Below are 24358 nucleotides of genomic sequence, written 5' to 3' on the forward strand. Positions count from 1 at the left end.
GAATGAACACTAAATGGGGATCAGAAACAGGTTGGCCTCCATCAAATGAAATCCTCAGCTACTCCTTTCCAACGAGACTCAAAGCAGACATCAGATGTCCAAAGTGCTAATTATTGACTTGGATTAAGTTCTAGGCAATTTAGCTGAGCTTTCAAGGGTCAACTTGTATTTCAGGGGGATTTTTTTTTTTCTTTGAAGTTTTTTTGCAGCGATAGAGTCTCAAATCAGTCAAAAGAGAAGCACTTACGTGATCAGCATAGACTGATTTTCCCGATCTGTGGATGAGAAAAAATGAGACAAACTTAGTGGTCTCTACTTTTTGCTTATTACCCTTGCAAATCAGCACCAACTAATCCAGAAGCAGTCCTGAAAGAGAAGCATAGGATCACAAGAAATGGTGATGGAAAAGAAAAAATAAGCCCCATGTAGTCCAGCTTTGAGCAGTGCCAATTCTACCCTTGCCCTGAATCTCCCTCTTGTGTTTTATTCAAGTCAGCACTAAACATCTGAGTCATGAATATTTCCTTATGTCTAGGAAACAATAAAATAGAAAGTAATTTCCTGTCGGCAAAACATTCATTTCTTTACTCCGGTGTAGGTTTCTGCTCACACCTGACCCCTTTGCCCTGCAGTATGCACCAGCACAAGCAATTCTACTGCTTGTTAAATGACCCTTCCTCACTATGTATTCTTGTTTGGTTAGCTATGCTACTGAAATAAAGTCTTAAAGCCTTCTTTCTGGTAATGGGCCTGAGCAGAAACAAGCATTTATAAGAACAGTTTGCAATCAGTATGTTAACGATCTAGTTGAGCAAATACGAAATAATACCACCTTCCTGAACCATTGTATCTAAATTTTTCTTCTCTGTTTTAACTCCAGAGATCCTGACCAGCTGCACATTGGGCAGCCTGGTGATATTTCACTCTTATGCAATAAACAGAGCCCCTCTCTGCAGCCACATATAGACCTCATCTGCCCCAGCACCTCCTATCCTCTTGCATTTACCATTTTATGAAAACCAGGGTGAGAGCAGCGTGTGACTCCAATTCTACTGGGACTTTCTCGTAGACTCCCAGTGGAAGCACATCACTGCTGCCCCCTGCTGAAACCCCCCTTTTTTTTTTTTTCAGTAATTTGAAAGCTGGGGTGAGATTTTGCAAGACAATCTGGAGCTGGTTGCTCACAGTAGGCTCTCAGCCACGAGGCAATCAGACAATGCTGATCCATAGCAGGTTCCTGGGTGCGACATGTGCACAGCACCCTCCATGGCTGCCCTTCATTAACCTTTCAATGTTTGTATCTGATGAGCATCAGAATGAGCTCGCTGCTGCCAGAACCTGCACGATAGGCAGGAGAGAGAAAAGAAAACACAGTAATTAATACAATTATGGATGCAGACTCCCAAGCTCCTGTTGCTTGTTGAGTATCTGCACATTTGGTGTGCACTGCTCTCTCTAACGGCCATCTGGTATCAGTCACGTCTGCTAAATAAAGCAAAACTAAATTTAAAAGCAAGGAGCGCCACTTACTACGCAGCATGTCGTGGTATGCGTTATCAGCAATGGAGAAGATGTGAGGAGGGGCTTCTGAGCGTCTCTTGCCTTTGTAGGCAGCAACAACCTCCGACTTATAGACAGGCAGCCACTTGTAGGGGTTTATAGTCACGCAGAACAAGCCTGAGTAGGTCTAGAGAGGAAAAACAGACAAGGAAGAAGAACAGCCTCTCAACGAATGAGAAAAAGAAATCTGAGTAAACCAAGCAGAAACTGGTGTTGCCAGCTTTTATCAGACTTGGAATTCTGATTGGAAGTTTTAGAAATTCATATCAAAGGCTGAAATAGCAGTCTGCTAAGTGACTTCCTATTGGCAATCAATGACATCGCTATTACAGATATTAATCACAGAATCACAGAATGGCCTGGGTTGAAAAGGACCACAATGATCATCTAGTTTCAACCCCCCTGCTGTGTGCAGGGTCACCAACCACCAGCCCAGGCTGCCCAGAGCCACATCCAGCCTGGCCTTGAATGCCTCCAGGGATGGGGCATCCACGGTCTCCTTGGGCAACCTGTTCCAGTGTGTCACCGCCCTCTGTGTGAAAAATTTCCTTCTAAACCTCCCCTAACTTAGTTTAAAACCATTCGCCCTTGTTCTATCACTATCCACCTTCAGAAACAGCCGTTCCCCTTCTTGTTTATATGCTCCCTTCAAGTACTGGAAGGCCAAAATGAGGTCTCCCTGGAGCCCTCTTTTCTCCATGCTAAACAAGCCCAGTTCCCCCAGCCTTTCTTCATAGGAGGGGTGCTCCTGAACCGCTTTCCAGAGGGGTAAAAAAATGTTTCTAAGGTGATGATTAGACAAGCTGCCCCTTCAGCAGAGCAGAGGAACAGCAAGGAGATCTACATCTGATTTTATGCCTGGCTGCCCAGCAAGAGCTGCTTCCTCTTGAAAACAGTAATTATGAAATAAAAATCACAGTTTTTCTATTTGAATTCTATTCTTAGGAAGAGAAATCTGGGAGAAAGAACTATTCTTAGAGGAAGAAGTCTGAGAGAAGCAATCTGTCATTACCAACTTGCTGTGAGCACCCTAGGAACAATTTCAGTTGGTCGGTTCAAAGAGAAAACTTGGACCAGGTTGTCCAGAGAGGTGGTGGATGCCCCATCCCTGGACACTCTCAAGGTCAAGCTGCGTGAGGCTCTGATCAACCTGATCGAGCTGTAGGTGACCTGTTCATTTGCAAAGGAATTGAACTAGATGACCTTAAAAGTGTCTTCCAACTCAAACCATTCTATGATTCTGTGTAAACTTCATAGCAATGCTCTCCAAAGCTGTGGAGCTTTTTCAGTGTTTGGAAAAAAAAAGGAATTGGTAAACTATCTAAAGTAATCCATGTTTGTAGTGATTCTTTGGGCTTCCTACATCAGCCCACAGAACACAGTTCCAATTGTAACTCTAGGGAATTAGTGTTAGCTGGTAACTTTTCAGGTACTCAGTCTGGGTCCAAGTATAAAACTTCACAGAAACCAGATACTATATTGGCATAAACACAATATGCGTGTAGATTATTGAGTTAACAAATCCAGGAGCCTTCCTGCCAGAATAGCATTTGGACCTGCTTCAGAATGCCCCCGGTATGAGTCCTCAGTCCTAATTTTTAAGAGAAAAAAAATCCAACCTGTAAATGGATTAAAGCAAGATGACAAATGTCATTTTCTGACTATAACGATCTGCAAGACATAGCTGTGTTTTAGGACACACATGTTCATACAGGGGTTATTAGATGAATCCTGAAACTGTATAACAATCATAATTTAAACTGGATTCAGTCCCCCCCATGAAAACCACAGACCTGAATAAGGATTGGCTAGAAAATTTGTAGATTGCCCTGACTGACTTCAAACACAGTTAGATGCAACGCACTGAAGGCAAAAGTTTGGTCCCATAAAAACTGATGCTACCCAAGCTTGTTCTGGTGATGACAGAAATTATGTTAATGATGCCATGGGAAAGATACAGAGTGAGGAATAAAGCCAGAGCAAAACAAGGCAGATGCCAGCTGACTGAAAATGAAAGGAAGAAAATTACAGAACTAAAGATAGAAAGGTTCCTAGTTAAAAGAAGTTATATGTGTGCTCTAAGCTTGAGGCATTGTTTCTTAACAAGGAAATTGCTATGCCTGATAATGTCATGTATTAATATTAGAAGTAGAAAAATAAAATTGGTTTCCCAAAGGCCTTGACTGCTGAAAATATATTCTATGACCCCTTTCCCAGGCAACCAAGGAAAAACAGAACTTGAAATCATCTTATTCACTTTTGTTTGTCTATATTCATTCAAATCTACTGCAAGAAACTTCTTTCCTTTTTCAGCAATTGAGCCCTCAGTTTTATGGCATATGCAAGTTATAAGCTGAACGTGAAGAGCCTGTGTTCAAACATCATAGCACTTGAAATGCATGTTTCCAAATACACAAAGCAGGGACCCTTACATAAATCATCCAGTTGCTGTAGCGCTTCCTCAGGTTGTACAACACAGATGCCTCATTCAGATGGGTCAGCATAGCCATGTCCTCAATCATGTCAAATTTGGGAGGGTTCATCGACTGCACATCATCTTCTTTTATAGTCATGGTCTGCAAAGACAGATAGAGTATAGCAGGTCTAGAAAACACTTAGAATTCCAATCGATTCCCCTCCTTAGAAGTAAGTGTATTATCTCTCTCGGTGAAGGTCCTCCCACTCAATGTGGTCTAAGTAATTCCATTTGTTTTCACAGACGTAAACAGAAGCAGGGAAGGCTGAGATGCTACAGGTAAGGAGAGTGGTATGGCTGTGAAGCCATGAGATTTAGCTCTAAGTGTGGAGGAGTTTTACCTCCTGCCTCCTCCTAGGATTCAAACCTGGCTTGAATGGTCGCACATCTCTGCTTGCAGTGCTTTGCAGAAGTTGATATGCCACCAAACTCCTATTTTTCTCATGGCTGTTTCTTATTTGTCATCAGCTACTGAGGCTTCCTGTTCACAAGCCATTTCACAGATGATGTGAACCAGGCAGCAGAGCTTAAACTGAGCCAGGTTTGTTCTGGGGCTTGCTGCTCAGCCCTCCTTAGTCATGGGTCAGACAAAAATGCTTCCATACCCGTCCATCTGTTGTCTCAACGGTCACTTTGCCACCGCTGGTTTCTGTAATTTCAGCTTCAACATAAGCTTTCTTCTCATCAGGAACCCAACATTTTTTTTTCCCTGTGAAGTTAGGGAGAAGAAAGGCTCACAGACTTGTGTAGAATAATAACAGCATGCTGAACTGGGATTGGTAGGGTTAGTTTTACCACACAAGCAGCACAAAACCTCGGGGACCACAGCCAATCATAGAGCTGAGGGAGCTGCGTGCCAAAACAGAAGGCGCAGGGCTCACAAATGTTGTCTCTCCTTTGAAACCACTGCTTGGCTTCCCTAGATCCTCCCAGCACAAGGTGTCACAATATTTCACAAATGCTGGCTGAGTCTCAGCCTCCAAGGGAAATTCATAATCACTAGCACTGATGTGCAGACGGAGGAACCGAGATCCAAGCCCAAATGAAGCTGTTTGCTAAAAACTCACACCAAACATTGCTATCTGAATGAGGAATTCAGCCCACGTTATTTGCCTGCCAGCTATCAGATTTAACCTTTTTCCTGATACTCTCCTGAAGTTTGTCTTGAAAAACAGCAACATTAATAATTCACACTGAGTTACAACTGCTGCTTTTTAGAAGTTTGGAGTATCTGTGCTAGACTTCAGATGGCTCGTTATAGCCACTACTCTCAACAGAGCATTGCTGTGGTTGGCATATTTGCTCTTACTACTACACCTCAGATCTCATGTAAATGCATTTTGTGAAAAATAACTCTTGGAAAGCTAAAACCTAGTACTGGTTTGCCTATAAAATGTATAAATCAAGCAGATGGAGACATCTGTTCACATCACTGAAATCCTTGCATTATCAGAACATCAGTGCATAATGATTTTCTCTCAAATGGACAAAGATGAAGAAGCAATCTCTCTCTTATCAGTACCATACAAATACATCTTAATTCTAAAACTAGCCAATTCTTAGTACCAGTTGATAGACTGCTTCTCTTCAGCACTATCAGGGGCTTCTTGTAGTTCTGCAGGAAAAAGGATCACAAAGTTGGTTGCCAGCTGCCTCAGAAAGCAGCAATAACAACAGGGCTTTGCATCCTGGTTTGTTCTGCATTTCCCAGATATATTATGGATGCAACCCTTATCTGGGTTAACTGGCCACTGTCACCTAAACGGTACAGCAACTCACCATCGAAGGCAACAGTTTGTGCCATCATCAGCTCCTTCTCACTCTTTCGGAGAAAGGGAGCAGCCTCCCCGAATTCCGACATGTCCATCATCTTGGCAAGGTTTTAAGGTTGTACAGCTCAAGGAGGAGAAAGAAAAGGACCTGGTCTACAAAAAGAAGAGAAAAAATTGTATTTCTTGGACCCAGAATGTGGGAGGTGGCTGATTAAAATGGCCTAATTTGAAACGGCAATATCGCCTGCAGATTTGTGGCTTTACTGCACCCTTAGCTAAACCCTTGTCCAGCTCAGTTGAAAGCCAGCCAGATCCTGCATGGTTCAAAACTGATACTGGTTGCAGTTATCTCTACAGGAGAATTCAATCTTCTTATGGCATGAAAGTTGCTTTAAAGCAGCAGATGAAAGGCACCACTTGAAGCTGTGACTCTGAAAACCCCACAGCAGACCACACCTCAGATCCTCCTGGGCAGCTGCTTACTTGAAATGCCAGCACAAGGCTCCAGGGACACAGCCCCATGCTCCTGGTGGAGAAAGCTGTTGCTGGAGCTGGATACAGCTGGTGTCCCAGCAGTGCTGCTCTCATATGGTGCCCTTCAGCCTGGCAGAAACCCAGGGCTCACCCATTGTGGGTATCCCCGTGCAGCAGGGCAGGGCAGAGGGCAAACTGCAGTGCTGGAACAATGGCTTTGAAGTTCTTCACATTAATCCGAGTTCATTACTCCATCTTAATGCCTACAATGCTTGTTTTCTCAGATAACACAGCCATGGTGTTTAGGGATTTCTTATTGTGAAAGCAAGGCCAGGGCATGCTCACATAAGTGCAACTGATTTGCTGGGTTTCTGAGCATTAAGGTGCTAACTGGTTATCCTATTCTTAATTCGATCATTTAGAGAGCATAGACAACTCAAATCAGTGATGCTTTATATGATGAAAATTTTGTAAGTACAAATCATCTTTAAGGAAAATTAGTCTAAGCAGCTCTATCCAGCTTTTAGTAGGAGTTAATTTGATTCCTGTGTCCTTTCTTCAACAACTGCATCAATGAGTTGACATACACACACAGGTATGTATAAAAATGTACACACACACATATAGAAAATACTCAGGGTGATGCCCACAGAACATCCAGGGAGTTCCATTGCTAAAAGGTGTCCAACCCCTTCCAGCTCCCTTCCCCAGTTTAAGAATTTTAGGTACTCTCTCTTTCAGTTCAAGATACTATTTAATTACTATCTGAAGCTTCATAAGTGACCCTCAGATATTATCTTTTCCCTTACTCTATTTATTATCCAGAACAGCTGAAAAAGTTTCAAGAACCCTCTCAAGACAAACACTGCAGTCTTTTAAAATTTAATTCAATTACTTCTAAGAAATTGCTATACATCTAAAAGCTCTTCATCAACGAAGGCAGTTCTTTTTTCCACAGCATATTTCTCATGAGGAGTGCAAAGACCTAAGACAGCAGAGCTATCTAATGTTTAACATCCATTCCTCTGCCCCTGCCACCCCTGCTACAGTGCAAGCTTAGGATCTTTGAGTTTGGGTCTACATAAGCACAAATGTCAGCAACTATTTTAACATCATCTGAAATGAGCAAAATTCCCTACTGGAAACAACTCAAAACTGGCATGGCAAAGTCTCTCTCCCATGGGGAGTGTGTTTAGCTCAGCTCTGATTGGGCACAGAAAGGACATCACACATCTAAACAGAAGAGCGTTAGAACTTTCCACATGAAATATGCAAAGATAAGAAGTGCCACTTCAGTCATTACCCCTAGGATTCAGGAGATATTCTTACAGGTCCAAATATAATAATCCAGACCTTTCCTGTGTAGACCCACCCCATTTGCAGACCACTTTGGGACAACTGTTCAGCTATACTTTCTGATACAATTTTGTCTTAATATATATTTAGGGCTTACCACTATGGCAAGCACTTTATAAAGCAGGGTGTAGCACAGTGCTGCTGCAGATGGGAGAGAATCACTTTTTCTGCAGTAGTCTCATGTGTCAGGATTTAAGACAGAGCCCAAAGCCCACTGAAGCACTCAACAAGCCAACCCATTGAAAGATATGAGAAACTGGAAGTGCTTGGCTTATGGTCAAAGCATCATTTGCAAAAACTACTATAGTGAGGAAGGACAAGGCAGAGCAAAAGACATTCACTTTCCTTGGTAACGCCTACTCTCTTTAGAGGGCCAGAATTGTAACACAAAGTTAAGTGGCACACCCAGAAGTACCAAAAATTTGGTGATGCATTCAAGCTTGGAAAGGAGGGACCTTGTCTTTCTCTACTGTGGCTGTTGGAAGAACTACCACAGTGCTGGGAGCTCATCTGCCATAGCATCAAAAACCATCATTGTTTGCCTTCAGACGGAAAATCAGTAAATCTCCAAGGGTGGGTCTAAAGAAATCCTTGAAAAAACATGCTGCTTAAAATTATGAAATACATAAGTCATCATCATCTCTTGCAGATGACAGAGAAGACACAAACATGACTTGCAACTAATGGTCAACCAATCCACTCAGATACACGATTACAAGTGACTTGACACTGTCCTAAGTAGCTGACTAAATGAGTTCGCTGGTGTCACAAAAGAAGCACCTATTTTCCATCCTATTACTCAAGCAGCAGCATCACAGGACAACCAACACAGTGCTATAGGTTTAGAGGTACAACTACTAATAAAACTTAAGCCCCTTGAAAAATGCATCGCACCGAAACTATGGCAAAGTGTTAGAGCACAGCTGGGCACACGCATTCAGAAGTGAGAGAGGTTGGTACTCACCCTGCAAAGCACACACAAAGTGTCACCGCTCTGCCTGGTCCAGACTTTATATACACCACCTCAAGGTCACCAGCGATGGCTTTATAAAGGCATTGGGCCTTTCCTTTGTGCCTATATTTGTCTGTCGGATGAGGAGACAATGCTTGAGCAGGGAGCACGCGTGGCCAAGGGACAGAAGGAATGCCAGAGGGGGAGTGCTCTGCGCCTGCTGCCCCTTGTCGCTCCATTCCTGATCCATGACTTCATGGGAGAAAACTTCCCTGCCTTTCCACTGTGTTTGTACAGGAGCAAGGCTTGCTTCCCCGCATGCCTGAGGGTTTGATTAGTGTTGGCTTGGGGAGGGGGGAATCAAGGTCTGCACAGATGTAACTCGCCTAGGAAGTGAGAAGCAGAACTTCTTGCGCAAGAAGCAAGTGATTTTAAAGGGAATTTTGTAATGTGAGCCAAACAGCCTTCAAATAACAAAGCTAGGATATGCATTCTCAAATCCCAACCAAAAATCTTAAATCCCCTTGCTGGGCCTCAGAGAATAACAACTAAATCTGTTGGCTTAGGTTTGAAATAAACAGGTATTCTGCTGCTTATAAGAAAGGCGAGATGGAGAAGGTTTTTAAGAAAACATTGATTCTGCCTGGAAAGTGAACTACAGGTAACGAATAAAGTAAGCATCAATTTTAGTGAGTGCTTTGCTTCAGAAAACTTATTTATGAGACTGAATTTAGGTCTTATTATTATCAACTCATTTTTCCTGTTGAACAAGTGCCATAAGTAACACAGGTCTCCTTTCACCTTAGTACATAAAAAGCAAAATAACTGACACATTCAAATCGATTTGCCTTTACCAGCATGGGTAGATATATAGGTTTCTTTTGATTCCAGCATAAACTGAATATAAAAGCTCAAAGGAAAAATAAATACTGTGGGCAATGCTTATTTTCCACAAGGGAATTAGGGTTCCATAAAACTCAATTCCAAGGAAGAGGGGAGAAGCAGGGAGGGAGCTTACCTACAGCTTCATTGAATTCTTAGATACCCACAGGAACAAATGGTTTTGTTTGTCACCAGGCAAGAGGAAAAATATTTGCATACCAAATCTGCTATTTTTAAAGCTGCTGCCTTGAGGACTGGGAGATGATGGGTTGCACAAAGTAATTACAGAAGAAATTGAGGGATTTGTGGATGTGATGGACTTAAAGACAGGAGACTGAGGATCTGAGTGCTTCAGTGACCTGGTATTTTTAGCGTTTGGGGAATGCAACCAAGAGGCAGAGAATAGCCACTGCTTCACTAGAGAAATGCCACCTTCAGAAGGATATAAGCTAAAGAGTGGGCCCTCTGCTAAAGCTCAGGACGAAGCTTTCAATCCTGAATTAATCTGTAAAAGCAACCCAAGCTTGAGCTGAAAATGAGCTGTGTGTCACACTCTGGCACTCGACTGGTGGTCAAGCTCTTCTCATTTTTGCCCTTAAATCAGCATCACTTCCCACCCTGCTGCTTTATAAGTACTCAGTGCTCTGTAGCATGGATGTATTTTGAGGTTGGATTCAACTGTTGTTTTTATACTTGACAACAAAGGAAACAGAGCTCACACTCTCAACTGAAGTGAAAAGTGAGTGACTCTGTAAAGATCAAGGAGATGCTCCCAACCACGTAATTCAAAACAAAGTAAACTGTGTGCATCACCTGGATTCCAGGATACTGTTAACCTGCTGTCAGGGCTAAGAATATGATTATTTCAAGCCACGAGCACATAGCACACTGCTGCTCTCTCCCTCTTGCTCCTTCCTAGCACTACCAGCAGCTTTACTTCTAAGCACAGTATTCCCATTACCACCTACTTCGCGTAGAAGGCATCTTTTACAAATACTCTGTTATCACTTACGTGTTTTCTGTTCTGCAAACATTCAGCTTCTGTCAGCCCTGCATGAACACTGCAGTCTCTCTCCCACGCCTCCTTTGCTTTTCTGGGGCTGTAAACAGCTGTTTCTGTAGCTGATACCATTGCATTTTTAATGCATTTGTCACTTAAAAGGGACACAAGACAGCAGTGGGTCAAAATGTGATGAATTTATTTTCCTTGCTGACCTGGTGTGAATTAGCCATGCACATGCTATTCCTGCCTTTCTGGATTTTATTAGCTTTGTGTTAATAAGAAGCAGAATTCACAGTGTATTTCCCCTAGATTACATTTGTAGTGGTGACAACCAAAGACACTTGTCTCTCGCAGGAGCTACTTTTAGAAAGGTTAATGCTGGTCACTATTTCTAAGGAAGCAAGGGCCTTTGATAAGAAGTGCTTGTGACAAACCTATTTTTAATAACGCTACATATTGGAAAAGAATGTAATAACATTTATCAGCTCCAGACACAGATAGTGTCAATAGCGTGGCCTTACACAGAAAAAGTGACACCTGGGATCCATAAAAGCCCAGTTATGAAACCCTTTCCATTTTATTAGAAAAAAAAAAATCAACGAGTTTACTGTCTTATGATGAAACTGGCCTTTAGACAAGTGTCTAAAGCAGTGCAGTGCAATAACCTGTTACTCCTGAAGAGACGGATCAGTGAGACAGACGAAGAGGAATGCAAGATATAGCTGCTAGTAGAAAGCATCTCCTGAGCCGCTGTGCTCTGCACTGCTCTGTAAGCGAGCAGGAAGACTGTCCATGAGAAACCATACCTAAAGTGATAATCATAGCTTTTTTGTGGTCATTGATCCTTGCTGCTGTTTCAAGGGTACACAGGAACAAATAAACTACCTAGGTACTCTTTGAAAAAACAAGTCATCCACACAAGAATGCTTCTGGTGGAAGGAAAACATGAGCACCACATCCAGCAGCACATCCAAGTCCATGCTGTACAGGCAGACACATTTTCTCTAGTGAAGAAACAGTTTAACTCTTCAAGCTGCTGAGACCCCAAAGAGGAATTAGGAGGAATGATAAGCTTAATCTTAAAAATAGTTATGCTCCGCTACATCTCTAGAAGATGAGAGAATTGGCACTAGCCATTCCATTTAAAGTTTATTACTGCCAGATTTGGGTTATTGGAAAGGGAGATTTCATGGTTTGTCTATGCCTTTTTGCCCCTTCTACTGCAGTACATACTCAAGCGGTGGGCACAGATGTCTGCATTCTAGGGAGGGAGCAGTAGATCATCCTGTTTCTTTCAGGATGATCATTTTAGGTAGTTTCCTCTGTTTAACTCTTTGCCTATAGTGACTGTGTGGTGCACAAGTTTGCCATCGGTCGTATAAAGGAAGTGTAAGTTTTTATGGAAAACGTCTTCTTCCATGCCACTGGACTAGGGGAAATTATTTCTGAGCCAGCCACAGAAATGCTTACATGCCTTTTGAACCACTGAAACTCATGACCTATGGCTATCAGTATGCAGATCCCCGAGCCCGAGTATCTTCTCATGCTTTGAACTGATAGAAGCCACTAGCAGGGGACAAATGCAGGAAAATGCATGAGGCCAGCAGCTGGGTTGTGGAGCTTGGCTTGCTTCCCTGCTGGATGTGCAACATCTGAGAGCTGTCACGGGTGCCTATCCCTGCTGACACGTGGCCATCACACTATCACTGGGATGTTTGAATAGGTCAGGGCTCTAATGGGGAGCACATCTCCTGGGAGCAACACTGGCGGCACTCAGAGTGAGGATTATTTAGTACTAATAAATCAGCACTGGGCTGACTCAGCCCCACGAAAAATAAGAGAGGTGAAAAACAAGAGGAAGTGAGCCTCAGAACGTAATTGGCCTTAGATCTTTGTCTGTAGAGATGTGCTGGGGAAGGGAAAGTCTATCACACGCCTTCCAGAAGTTGGCATTCCCCCTCCTTCCTCCAAAAAGTTTCCAACTGCCCAGTTTCCAACCTTCCCTGCAGTGAGGTCAGAGCCTGCACAATGGCATGGCTGCAGAACTGCTGTGCATCCTTTTACTGGCCTCCACACCCACCCATTGCTTTCATTTAGTTCTTTTCCCCACTACCCTTTTACACTGCTCTGCATTATTCTTTACCCTGGGGGAAGGCAAGGAGTTAAACACCTCAGTAACATATGGAATTAGTTCAGGTTAATCTTTTCAGTATTCATTAACTAAGCATTTATTTGCACAGCATGTCATTAGAATTCCTGTGGCCCACTCACCAGTTTTATTATGCACTACCGAAGCTTCTAGTCTGAAATGCTGTAGCCTTGATCAAGGCAGAAAAGAAAAAAAAAAAGAGTCATCAATTTCTCTCAAGGGCTGTATTAGGCAGCCCAAACAGGAAGCAGGGTGCTGCATTGGGCAGCCAGCCCGGGACTTTGATGCTTTCTCTCTGCTCCGCAAATTACATTTCCATGTCAACACGCAGCACTGCCCTCAGATACTTGGAGGCCTTCAGATACAACATATCCCAGCGCTCAGTGCCAACCTCCTGCAAGACAGCCTCCCTAAGTCTTCTCTGCACTGCAGCCTTAAGGATATAGGGCCTAGGTTAAGTGAGGTAGAGAAGGGCATAGGTCTTGCTGGTTGCCCATTTTTGCTGCTGTTTATTTTTCAAAGGAGGTGAGGAGGAAAAGAAAGAAAACTTTTCTGCCTCTCTAGACACAAGTAATTTTTCAGTGTTTTGCTTCTGTAACTCTGCCTCTTAGCTCGACTCCTTGTCAAGGATTGTTTTCTATCTTGCTGCCATATTTATCTTATGCCAAAAGCAAACTATACAAAAAAAAAAAAAAGCACCAACAGTTCAATCGGGGAAAGAATTGCTTTGCAGAGATACTTAACATTAGAAGAGCTGAGAAAATAGACCCTGTGTGATGGATGTGACACTAAATAGCAAGGAGCCACCGTGGGAAGCCAGCTGTGTGATTCCTCAGTATTTACATCCAATAAGCAAAGACAAGATGTTTTTTTCTTGCTGAACTGATCACCTCAGCTAGGAAGCAGCCAAAGATAGAAAAAACAAACCTGGGTTTAAAAAAAACCTATTTCCAGAAACATTGCATCCTGCCATGGTCCAATGACTAAAATTGACAGACAAGAAACATCAAACACCTCCAAAAATGGACATACCATCCTTCTCTGTAGTGGCAACCACTGTTTGATGTGCATGTATAAATATATATACTTCAGTCTGTGTATACTCAAACACACACATATGCATGCATACTTATGTGAAAAAAAAGTTTATATTCCCACCTTTCTCCTCCCATCTGTGGTGTTCTACACTTACAGCTCAGTGCTTGATAAAAGGGATTTTTTTCTGCAGAGATAGGTACTGACATAGAGAACTGATCATAGAATCATAGAATGGTTTGGGTTGGAAGGTACCTTTAAGATCACCCAGTTCCAACCCCCCGCTATAGGCAGGGACACTTCCCTCTAGAACAGTTGCTCAAAGCCCCATCCAGCTTGGCATTGAATGCCTCCAAGGAGGGGGCATTCACAGCCTCACTGGGCAACCTGATCCTGTGCCTCACCACCCTCACAGTAAAGAATTTCTTCCTATTGTCTAGTCTAAGTCTACTCTGTTATGATGCTAAATCTACCTGTTATGGTGCCTTAACAAAACATCAGCTGAAACTGCAGCGAGGTTATGTGCATTGCTCTTCAGCCATTCCTGTTGGAACAGAACTGATTTAAAATTCCTTTTTTTTTTTTTTTTTTTTTAAATTTAAACACGCATTATATCTTCAAAAGGAAAAAACGAAGGAGGTGAAAAAAAAAAATAATAAAAAAAAAAATCAAACGATGTACTTGAGATGTATTGCACAGAGCCAAGGTACCTGCCACACACACAGCTTTAAGCACTTCGGTATTGCAATGCTCCAGAAGAGAAAAGCAAAAGAAGAAAAGAAATACCACTTCTGGCATTACGAGGTAAAGACTGACTGCTGTGAAAACACTGAGCAAGAATGGAACTTATGCCCTGCATCAGAGGGGACCTCTGAAGCCTTGCATTAAATACTGTAGCTCAGTGGCATGGAAACACCAAACAACTCATTTGACAAGACCACCAGCCCAGCTGACTAACTTGTTAAATTTTCATCAAAGTTCACCCAACAGGAAACCTCAGGCTTTGATCCAGCACATCCCACAGAAACATCTCACCAGCAGCTCACTCTATTCTAACCTATTTATTTGCCAAAAGATCAATTGGGAACAGCCTCAATTCATAGGGCTGCATCTGCACGGCCCCGTGTGCAAGGCTGTTGGTCTCACCTCTCCCAGTGCTGTCCTGTACCTCTGCCATTATCCCAGTAACAGTTCCTGCACAGCAACAGCTGACTGTTTTTATTGGTGTAGCAGAGAGAAATGTATATCATTTTAAAATCGTCCCTGACATTTTTCAGAGAATCCAAACTTACAGCAGAAGGCTGAGCTGCAAAATCTGACACAGAATTTTAACAAAAATATCGGCTATTTTGGGGTATGAAAACATGTTATGGAAAAAAAAAAAAAGAAACTTTATAAGGTGGATTGTTCTGTCTCTTGCTTGTGAGGATACTCTGGTTCTGCTGGAAACTCTGGTCCTTCTTGTCATGCTGCAGTTGGTAAACAGGGATTTTTCAGAGCAGAAAAAACCCACTTCACTAGTCACCTAAACATGCACCAGAAGAATGTTAGAGAAGGAATTGCAAGACAATTTCCATTGCATTTCCAGCATAATTTACACCTACACTCATCCTTTACTGACATGCCTTCATCCTTCACAATGAGTGATCCTTAGAATAATCATAGAGTCACAGAATGGCCTGGGTTGAAAAGGACCACAAAGATCATACAGTTTCAACCCCCCTGCTGTGTGCAGGGTCGCCAACCACCAGACCAGGCTGCCCAGAGCCACATCCAGCCTGGCCTTGAATGCCTCCAGGGATGGGGCATCCACAGCCTCCTTGGGCAACCTGTTCCAGTGTGTCACCGCGCTCTGTGTGAAAAACTTCCTCCTAATATCTAACCTAAACCTCCCTTGTCTCAGTTTAAAACCATTCCCCTTTGTCCTATCACTATCCACCCTCATAAACAGCCATTCCTCCTCCTGTTTATATGCTCCCTCCAAGTACTGGAAGGCCACACTGAGGTCTCCTTGGATGTCATGGTGATATGAAAATTATTGATTCTTTCTAGAAAAGAAAAGTTAATTGAAGCAAAGGTAAGGGCTGCATCCTGATTAGCAACAAGGTGTGTAGTTCCTGCTGCTGTCTCACTGTGGAGTTACAAAACTAATTGCCTCCATAGAAGATGGATTAAGCAAATCAACAGCAAAAGGCTGAAGAGCATGACAGCATGCTCAGGGAGCTGCAGTCTCCATGGTAAGACACTTCTGACCAAATGAGTTATCTCTTGGTCTAAAGAGAAGTGTCTTTAACAGTGTAAAAGCAAATGGCAAGCCACTCTTGCCAGACTAGTTTATTCTGAATCAGGGAGAAAAATCAAGATGTGAAAGGCAGACTTTACATTTTGAAAGGATAAGGAGCAACAGCACTGAGTGGCACTGTTGTTCAAAATAGAATAGGCAAATACAGTCAAATATAATAGCAAACCCATTATAATTCAAGCTACAGCACATTAAAATTTGACGCACTGTACACTGAATACACAGACTTGAATTGTAGCTACTTGCAGTGAGCTCAACATTATAATGAATACACCTGAACTACGTCCAGTTTTCTATTGCCACATAGGGGGGTGTGGGCTTGGAGTGATTAAAAAAAAAAACAAACAACAAAAACACAAACATTCAAATTGGAATGCAAGCTGAATTTATTTCAAGAAGAGAAGTAGTCAGAAGGCAGATGTGGATCCCTTCCACTTAGCTAATGAAACACTGAGTCTGAGCCCGTCGGTAAGCACCAGCTTTGTCCCATGGCCATTGAATGCAAACAGGTCTAACTGATTTGAACACAGGGAACGTGTAGAGTTCAAAGAGGAAAGAAAACATTAACCAGAAAGGAAGCAGTCCTTCAGACTACAGCTTCAATATGCATTTTAGCAAGCATTACAGGCTATAAAAAAAGTTTGAAAGAGCACTTTCGTACCATGTAAAAAAGAAAGGTTGCAAAAGGGTAAATGGTACAAAACCCTCTGCTCTCTTTCCATTCCCCATCTCGCAGCCTGTTTGTTAGCAGTAACAACATGCGACATATCACACAGGGCTCTGCTGAGATGAGCTCCAGACCTCTGACACTAAATCACTGATAAAGTCATAATGTGGAGGGGGGAAAAAGAAAGGCTAAGTCTCTTCACAATAACCAAGCCTTGGTAGCAAGTAATGGCTGCCTTAATCCAGCTGTCTCCATTAAATGCCTCCCACCACTGTTATCACAACCAGAGGTGAAAAAGGCATTAGCAAAGGCAAGATATTTTTGCTCAGCACTCTATGAATAGAGTTTTGTCTGCCTCACACTTTCCAACTCAGCAACTGAAGGACAAGAAGAGAGTGCCTGTGCACCAGGGCATGCAGGAGGACTATCAGCCAGCTGTGAGAGCCACAAAGAGCCAAACAGTAATCATTCAGCTTTGCCTTTACATATGAAAACCCTTTAATTTTTCTTAGCATCATCTCCTCATTCTCCCTGCCTTAAGGCAAACAAGGAATCCGTTTGTGATCTCTCTCCACACCATTCTCTTTTTTGGAACTGATGGAAAAGGATGGCAGAAGGACAGCAGTGTGGGATGTCAGCACTTGTGGCTTTGCGTGTAGAAAATAAAAGGCAACCCTTACAAGGGCAATGAATGATAATTAGCAGACATCATTTCATTCTTACTCCTCCTTTATTCATTACTGTCTTCAGAGACTCCCACTTTCTCCCTCAAAATAAAACCCTCTTTGAAACAACAGGCAGAACGCACTACCTTCGATGTCTTACAGCCTGACAAAACATGTTAAGCACCAACATTTGTTTAACATTCTCAAGATCCAGCACTTGTCATTTCTGGGTTTACCACTCTGAAATCCCAAAACAGGAAGCCAGCATTTGCTGAGAGAGTACCTTCCTAGCCATGAAGAATTAGGGATCTTAAATAATAATAACAAATAAATGATAATAATAATAATAAAGCAACTAAAACCCAATAAACTTGAAAATCCTGTGTGAACTGATAATGGGAACTGTTCATTAGTATTAAAAATTACACAGAGGATGCACCATCCTCCTGCACTGACAGCATCTCTGATCAGGCTGCCTAGCTAAACTCAGCCTGGTATTTATGCATTCGACTTAAAGAGAAACACTTCTTACTGATAGAATTAAAACTAGGAACATGAAGAGGGATAAGACAAGGTTGCTGCAGCTATTTTCAAACCAAGCTCTTCAAATCAAGCATCACTGATTCAGGAATCTATGTGGTCAGATTAAAAGAAACTCGAGTAAATTAAAACAGATAAGATACAGGAAGGGTGCTTGAACAGCCTTAGTGCTGCCATACAGCAAAGACAGGCCACGACTAAGGCAATTGTTTCTGTTACTAGCTTTATTAAAGCTGATTCCACCTTTCCTGAAGTCATTAAACGAATGATTGCTAGCTTTACATTCATTTTAACAGGCTTTCATTTCTACCTTTTTTTTTTTTTTCTCTCCTTTCTTCCTCCAGGAAGTTCCTATTTCTAGAATCATTAAGGTTGGAAAAGATCTCTCAGGTCACCTAGTCCAACCATCAGACCATCCCCACTACGCCCACTTACCACATCCCTCAGAGCCACATCCACACAGTTCTTGAACACCTCCAGGGATGGTGACTCCAACACCTCCCTGTGTAGCCTGTGCCAATGCCTCACTGCTCTTTATGAATATATTTTTTTCCTAATCTCAAATCTGAAAATTCCAGAAGGACTATGGTGAGACTCAACAAGCAACACAGGCTGCTGCTGTGCACCAGATTTCTGGCAATCTGGAGAAGCACAGAGCCAAACAGCACAGGACTATTTTAAGAATAGAGCTACTGAAGAAGTATAAAGCAAGCAGCAATTGCCAGTCCTCTAAACAGGTTTTCACCTACTTTGCGTGACTGGAGCCTTGCAAAGCAGCCAGATCTACTTGCAGACTTGGTTTTTGCTTTGCAGCAGGAGAACACATACAGAAATATGGAATTAAGATCCTACTTTGAGTCCTGTTGGCACTGAACTTCTGCTGCTTTCTGTGGTTCTGTCTTATTTCCACCAGCAGCCAAGTTTCAGTGGTACATGGGACGTTCCCTGCAGTAGTAAGTGAGTCACTCAACTATTAAGGTATTCAACTTTTAAGGACAAAAGCAAAGGGGCACAGTTAATCCAGCAGTGAAAATGTACATATGCTTTCCCTCCCCCACAAGTGGCATTTCAGCCAGCAACTTGCTTGCCTGCAGATAAGTTTGCAGAAGTCTCTTAAGGTTTTGCATTATTTCTGATACCACATTGGACTACTGATCTTAGCCTGGTTATACTCTATACGTAGCATCAAATACAGCCACTGCTGATATTTTAGCATAATTATTTCTAATTACTTTATATACATTGTATACATGCACTCACAAGATTTCAATTATTTATAATTACATGGAAAGTTTCAAGTTTTATTCTACTAAGATCATTCAGAACTCAGTAAAAGCCACGAATGCTTAATTTTTGAAATGACAGTTTCTTATGAATTTGAACACAGGCTAATTAAAGGACTTGCAGATTCCAACAACCTAACCCCTTTTCAAAAGGCAAATCTTTAAGCTTGCAGAAAATATGCTCTACTTTCCATTAAGATTAAAGATTCAGCCTCCACTTTAAGCGCAAAAACTTCTGCTCCAAGGTACAAACAGCCTCCTGAGGACACCCAGCTCCATTGCTCATACTCATATAAAAATCTCAGCACTGGATACAGCCTTCAATGGAGTAGCCTGGGGTAAGTACCTTCCCCTACTCAGCAGTTATCTTCATACTGTATGAATAGAGAAAACAACGACCAGCTCTGACAGCCACTGGCAGTCACTTTGCAGCATAATAGCGGAAAATGAGTTTGGTAGATATCCACAGTAACACTAGATCCAATGGATAACTTCAACAAGGGAAAATAAAATCTTTCATCATAGCCAACAAAAGTAAAACTTATGGTTGTGTGGAACTCTCACCAGCTACAGTTACTTTTACCCTCCCTGATCCATTCCAATGACACTTATCATAGGGAAAGTCAAAGCAATAGCCCTACAAGTCAGTTGCTGGAAACCAACATAGGCAGAAATTAGTTTTGTCATATTCTGTACTGTAACTGTATACACAGGTGGGCAGTGATAGGAACAAGGGGAAATGGTTTTAAACTAAGTCAGGGGAGGTTTAGGTTAGATATTAGGAGGAAGTTTTTCACACAGAGGATGAACACTGAACAGGTTGCCCAAGGAGGCTGTGGATGCCCCATCCCTGGAGGCACTCAAGGCCAGGCTGGATGTGGCTCTGGGCAGCCTGGTCTGGTGGTTGGTGACCCTGCACATACCAAGGGGGTTGAAACTGTATGATCTTTGTGGTCCTTTTCAACCCAGGCCAGTCTATAATTCTGTATACCAGAGCCCATTTGGCCAACCAGTCCATGGTCATCACGTGACATTTCTTCCTCGGTGAGAATATCAGTAGTGGCACAGAGGCAAGGAAGCTGAGCTCACCTTTTGTGGAATAAAAAGTGCCTTTGGGAGGACAAAGGACCCAAAGTTTTGCAGCATTCATCATGCATTGTTTTAAAATGCCCGAAAACTTTCAAGTCATTGACTGGCATGAACAAAGTTGGATTTTAGCTCAGCAGCTTCACGCAGCTGCCAGCAGTGAGTTACCTTCCTATACAAATGAAGTTAACGTGCACAGCTATCATTGGCTTGATTTCTCCATGCAGAATGAGCAAAACATACAGCCATAGTAACCAGATCCTCCCTCCAAGTTCTCCTGCTCTTCTGAAGGACAGGTATGCATGGATCTGTGAGGAGGAGCTTACATTTCTCCTGATTGCAAGAACATGGGCAGGAGAGCTGGCTCTGCTGTTCTGTGACATGCTGCAGCAATGACATGGAGTGACCTTGCCTATCGGCCTGTAAGTGGTTTTCCAACATGTCACATGTATCTGTTATCGATCCACTTGAGTCCATATAGAACAGCCAATATTTTCTCTGCTTAATGGGGTTACTGAAATACAACAGTAATGTACAGTAATATCTCCAAACAAAAGTCCCAGTTGAGGTATTAAAAGACATTGGAAAACAATTTGAATGAATTCATGGAGTTTAACAGTGAGATGAGCTTATAACTAGCCTTACGTTAGCATTTTGTTGGCCTAAAAATCTCACATCTAACGACACTTAGCATGTAGTGTTTGAAAGATAGAAGTGTGTCAGAGCCTTTAACACAAGATAAAAAAATCCAGTCTCACTTGCACACATCAGCATGTATAAGTGTTGGCACCCAAGATATGAGCTCAAGCCCCAGACACACTAAGTTTTTATCCATTTCAAAACAGGTAAAAATAAATACATCCTTTCTTACCTGTTATGGAGACAAAAACATTTTAAAGAGGAAAGTTCACTTGCACTTCAAAGAGCAAAGCTGAGCAGAGATACCTCAATAGTGCATACAGCAAACACTGTTTCAGCTAGAGATCATTGCACACAGCTGTGTTTATATATATAATTGATTCAGCTGGTAGCAGAGCTGTGCCTAGAAGAGGGCAAGTCCTACCTCCATCTCCAGAAAGTGCTAAAGAGATAGCAGAGACCTTTGCATGAAGGAAGAGTATGGGTAGTTTAAGAGAAATCTCAAAGCTCTTGCAATTTTCTGTTGCTCCACAGTACCTTGCTGAATGGAATGGAAGCTGACCATCAGTATGAACAGTGTAAAGCAACAGATTTTACCTGTCAGTAAAAGAGATTTGACCTTAATTGCTGAGCTCAACTTTACCTTGGGCTATGGACAAGTGTAGAAGATGCTACCAAAGTCCAGCTGGCACATAATAATAATCTGTTGATTGTCATTGATCAACATAATAACGTGTTGATCATCCCAAAGGTGTGAGGCACCTAACATCCCAAAGGTGTGCCCATCTAACAAAAACCTACCAGTTGCTATCAGTGGTATGAATAATCACTGCTTAATATTTCATCCATCTGGGGTTCTCATCCAATGTCTCCATGTTAGATTCGCCTGTGACAGAGTCTGGGAGAAATCCAGGAAAATATTATCACTGAACAACAGCCAAAGTCTGGCACTCGTCTCTACCTGCTTTAAAATTTTAATCGCACTTCAACACTATGATGAATGGAAAGTACTTAGCAGAGATTAGCACCATTCCTTTCATTTCTCCTTGGATCACTTTCTACCTTAAAGTCTGAGAAATGGGAGAATTTGGGGGAGGTGATATTCCAGTTTCTGTAATGCAAGTGATCTCATCATGGGTGATCTTCAGGGTCCCTTCCAACTCAAACCATTCTATGATTCTATGATTTAGCAGTCTTTTGTACTCATCCTTGTGTGCAGACTCAGTAAGCTAGTAGAATTATATCTGCCGTTTAGGTCTAGCTCCTGTCCTTTCTTCACACCGACTCATGAATAAAGATAATGGTAGCAGGCTGAGTTGTTAGAATTCTAACAAACAAGGCTTAGGAGCAGGAGAGAAAGGGGGAAGCAAAAATGCTATTTGAGTACTCCTGGCTTCAGAAATAGAACTAAAATGGGAGGCTGCATGACCTCTCTCCAGCACCTGCCTGCACAAACTCCCTGCTCAGCAACGTGATTAGATGCTATTTTCCCCCGGGGCTCTGCCTCACTGTGCATGAGGGAGGCCTGCATATGAGGGAGGCCTGAGTGGGAAGGAAGGCAGGCAGGTGACGGGACAGATACTGCTGTCGGCTTGCCCCCTTCACTCTGTATCAGCAACACTTCTACATGACTCAGAAGTGAAAAAAGGAGGATGATTTTGAGATCCAAGTAACTGCTGGCTGCGTGAGCAAGCCAGTACACTTTGCCACAGAGCAGCTGCGTGATAGCAAGCGAGGCATTCACACTAACCTTCAGGCAGGCAATCACTACAGCTGGCTGTATTTTCAGTGAAACTAGGTTGAAAGTAGGATCCTCCATCTAGGGAAGAATACCTGCACACATCAGTACGGGCTGGGGGCTGACATGTTGGAGATGATCACTGCAGAGAAGGACCTAGGAATCCTGGTTGGCTATGAGTCAGCAGCGTGCCCTTGTGGCCAAGAAGGCCAGCTGTATCTTGGGGTGCATTAAAAGTGCATGGCCAGCAGGTCAAGAGAGGTCCTTGATCTAGATCCTCCCTCTATGCTCTGCCCTGGTGAGGCCACATCCTTGTCCTGGACTCCCTAGTTCAATATAGGGATCCTCTTGAAAGAGTACAGCAAAGGGGCACAAGGATAATTAAGGACCTGGAGCATCTCTTGTATGAGGAAAGACTGAGAGACTGAAGGACCTGAGACTGTTCAGCCTGGGGAAGAGAAGGCTGAATGTCATTGCTCTTCATACATATTTTAAGGGCAGGGGCCAAGTAGATGAGGCAAGACTCTTTTCAGCAATGTGCAGCAACAGAAAAAGGGGCAACAGCCACAAACTGGAGCACAGGAAGTTCCATACAAACATGAGGAAGAACTCCTTTACTTTGAGGACAACAGAGCACTGGCAAAGGCTGCCCAGGGAGGCTGTGGAGTCTCCTTCTCTGGAGGTATCCAAGACCTGCCTGGATATTTCCCTCTGCTATAGCAGGGGCTCGGACACAGTGATCTCTAGAGGCCCCCTGCAGCTCTGTGAAATGCTCTTGTCTTGCAGAAGCCTGCAAGAAATGCTGAGTAGAAGCATGAATGTACTATGTGCCATGGACACAGCCAGTGCTACCAAGAACCACTTTTTAGAGATATAGATACTTGTATAAAGGCATATTTGTTCATGCATGTATAAAATAGTGAGTTTTGACATTTCACATAAGGAACTTGAAATTACCTCTATTTGTTTCTTGGATCTCTGCTGGTAACATAAGGGAATTGTGGGGAGGTACATTATGATAAGTACTATAATGAAGTTAAGTGATGAATAGGAGGCTATGCATTAGATATTTTATTTTCATTTGATATATAGCTACAGGTCAGGTTCTTCACATACGCACAAGTGCTTGGGCACAGCAGCAGATGTCCAAGCATGTACTGTTGTGGCCACATCCAGCTCACAGGGAGAGTGGCAATGTTTATCTTGGCATTGCCCAAGGCCTGTAACCCCTCCAGGGAAATACAGCCACCTTGTACCTGTCAGCCCAAAGATTGTGCTTCTTAAGTGCACCAAGCCTAAAAATACATGGCACTTCAGCCATGGATATTGAACAGGTCAAGGAGTGACAAAAGCCCCATGTGCACAGGATTCTGCTTCCCAGTATACTGACACCTCCCCAGTAAAAGATACTTCTGTTCTTGCCAGTGAAAGGCATGAAGGAATTTGCTTGGCCTTTGCAGAATTACACGCAAAGCAACAACAAAGAACCTGTATTAATTTGCCTCACCTTGAACATAATGAAAATTAAGGGCCTCTTTTAAAACTTAGATTCAAATTCAATTGCTAGATATGTGATAAAACAAAGACGTTTTGCTCAGCCTTATCCTCAAGAGATAAAAAGAGAAACAATTAAGGCACTTGATATGGCACACAAGCAGCAGAAAGGGCTCTTGACGATGGCCCCAACCCCCATTAAGATTAAACAAAATATTGTAACTGAGCAGCACTAGACTTTTTTTCACTGGGGCTTATTGTAAGCCTCTGGATTTTTAAATTACA

At 42.6% G+C, this 24358-nt stretch overlaps 1 protein-coding gene across 2 annotated transcripts in view; it reads right to left on the bottom strand.

The window, feature by feature from the left end:
• MYH15 (myosin heavy chain 15) overlaps positions 1–21096 on the bottom strand; it is a 58689-nt gene extending 37593 nt beyond the window's left edge. The window contains exons 1-6 of one of the 2 annotated variants that reach the window (XM_048965154.1): positions 21074–21096; positions 5816–5961; positions 4642–4745; positions 3993–4136; positions 1531–1687; positions 248–275 (exon numbers count right to left, since the gene is read on the bottom strand). In XM_048965154.1, coding sequence (XP_048821111.1) covers positions 248–275; positions 1531–1687; positions 3993–4136; positions 4642–4745; positions 5816–5906 — 524 coding nt within the window. In that variant the 5' untranslated portion in view covers positions 5907–5961; positions 21074–21096. Of the gene's footprint in view, positions 1–247; positions 276–1530; positions 1688–3992; positions 4137–4641; positions 4746–5815; positions 5962–8602; positions 8712–21073 lie in introns of those variants that run through there. The other variant, XM_048965144.1, reaches the window with a different exon arrangement.
• Between the last annotated feature and the right edge of the window lie 3262 nt (positions 21097–24358).

Source organism: Lagopus muta, chromosome 1 (assembly GCF_023343835.1).
Source record: "Lagopus muta isolate bLagMut1 chromosome 1, bLagMut1 primary, whole genome shotgun sequence".
In the NCBI taxonomy this organism is placed as follows: Eukaryota; Metazoa; Chordata; class Aves; order Galliformes; family Phasianidae; genus Lagopus; species Lagopus muta.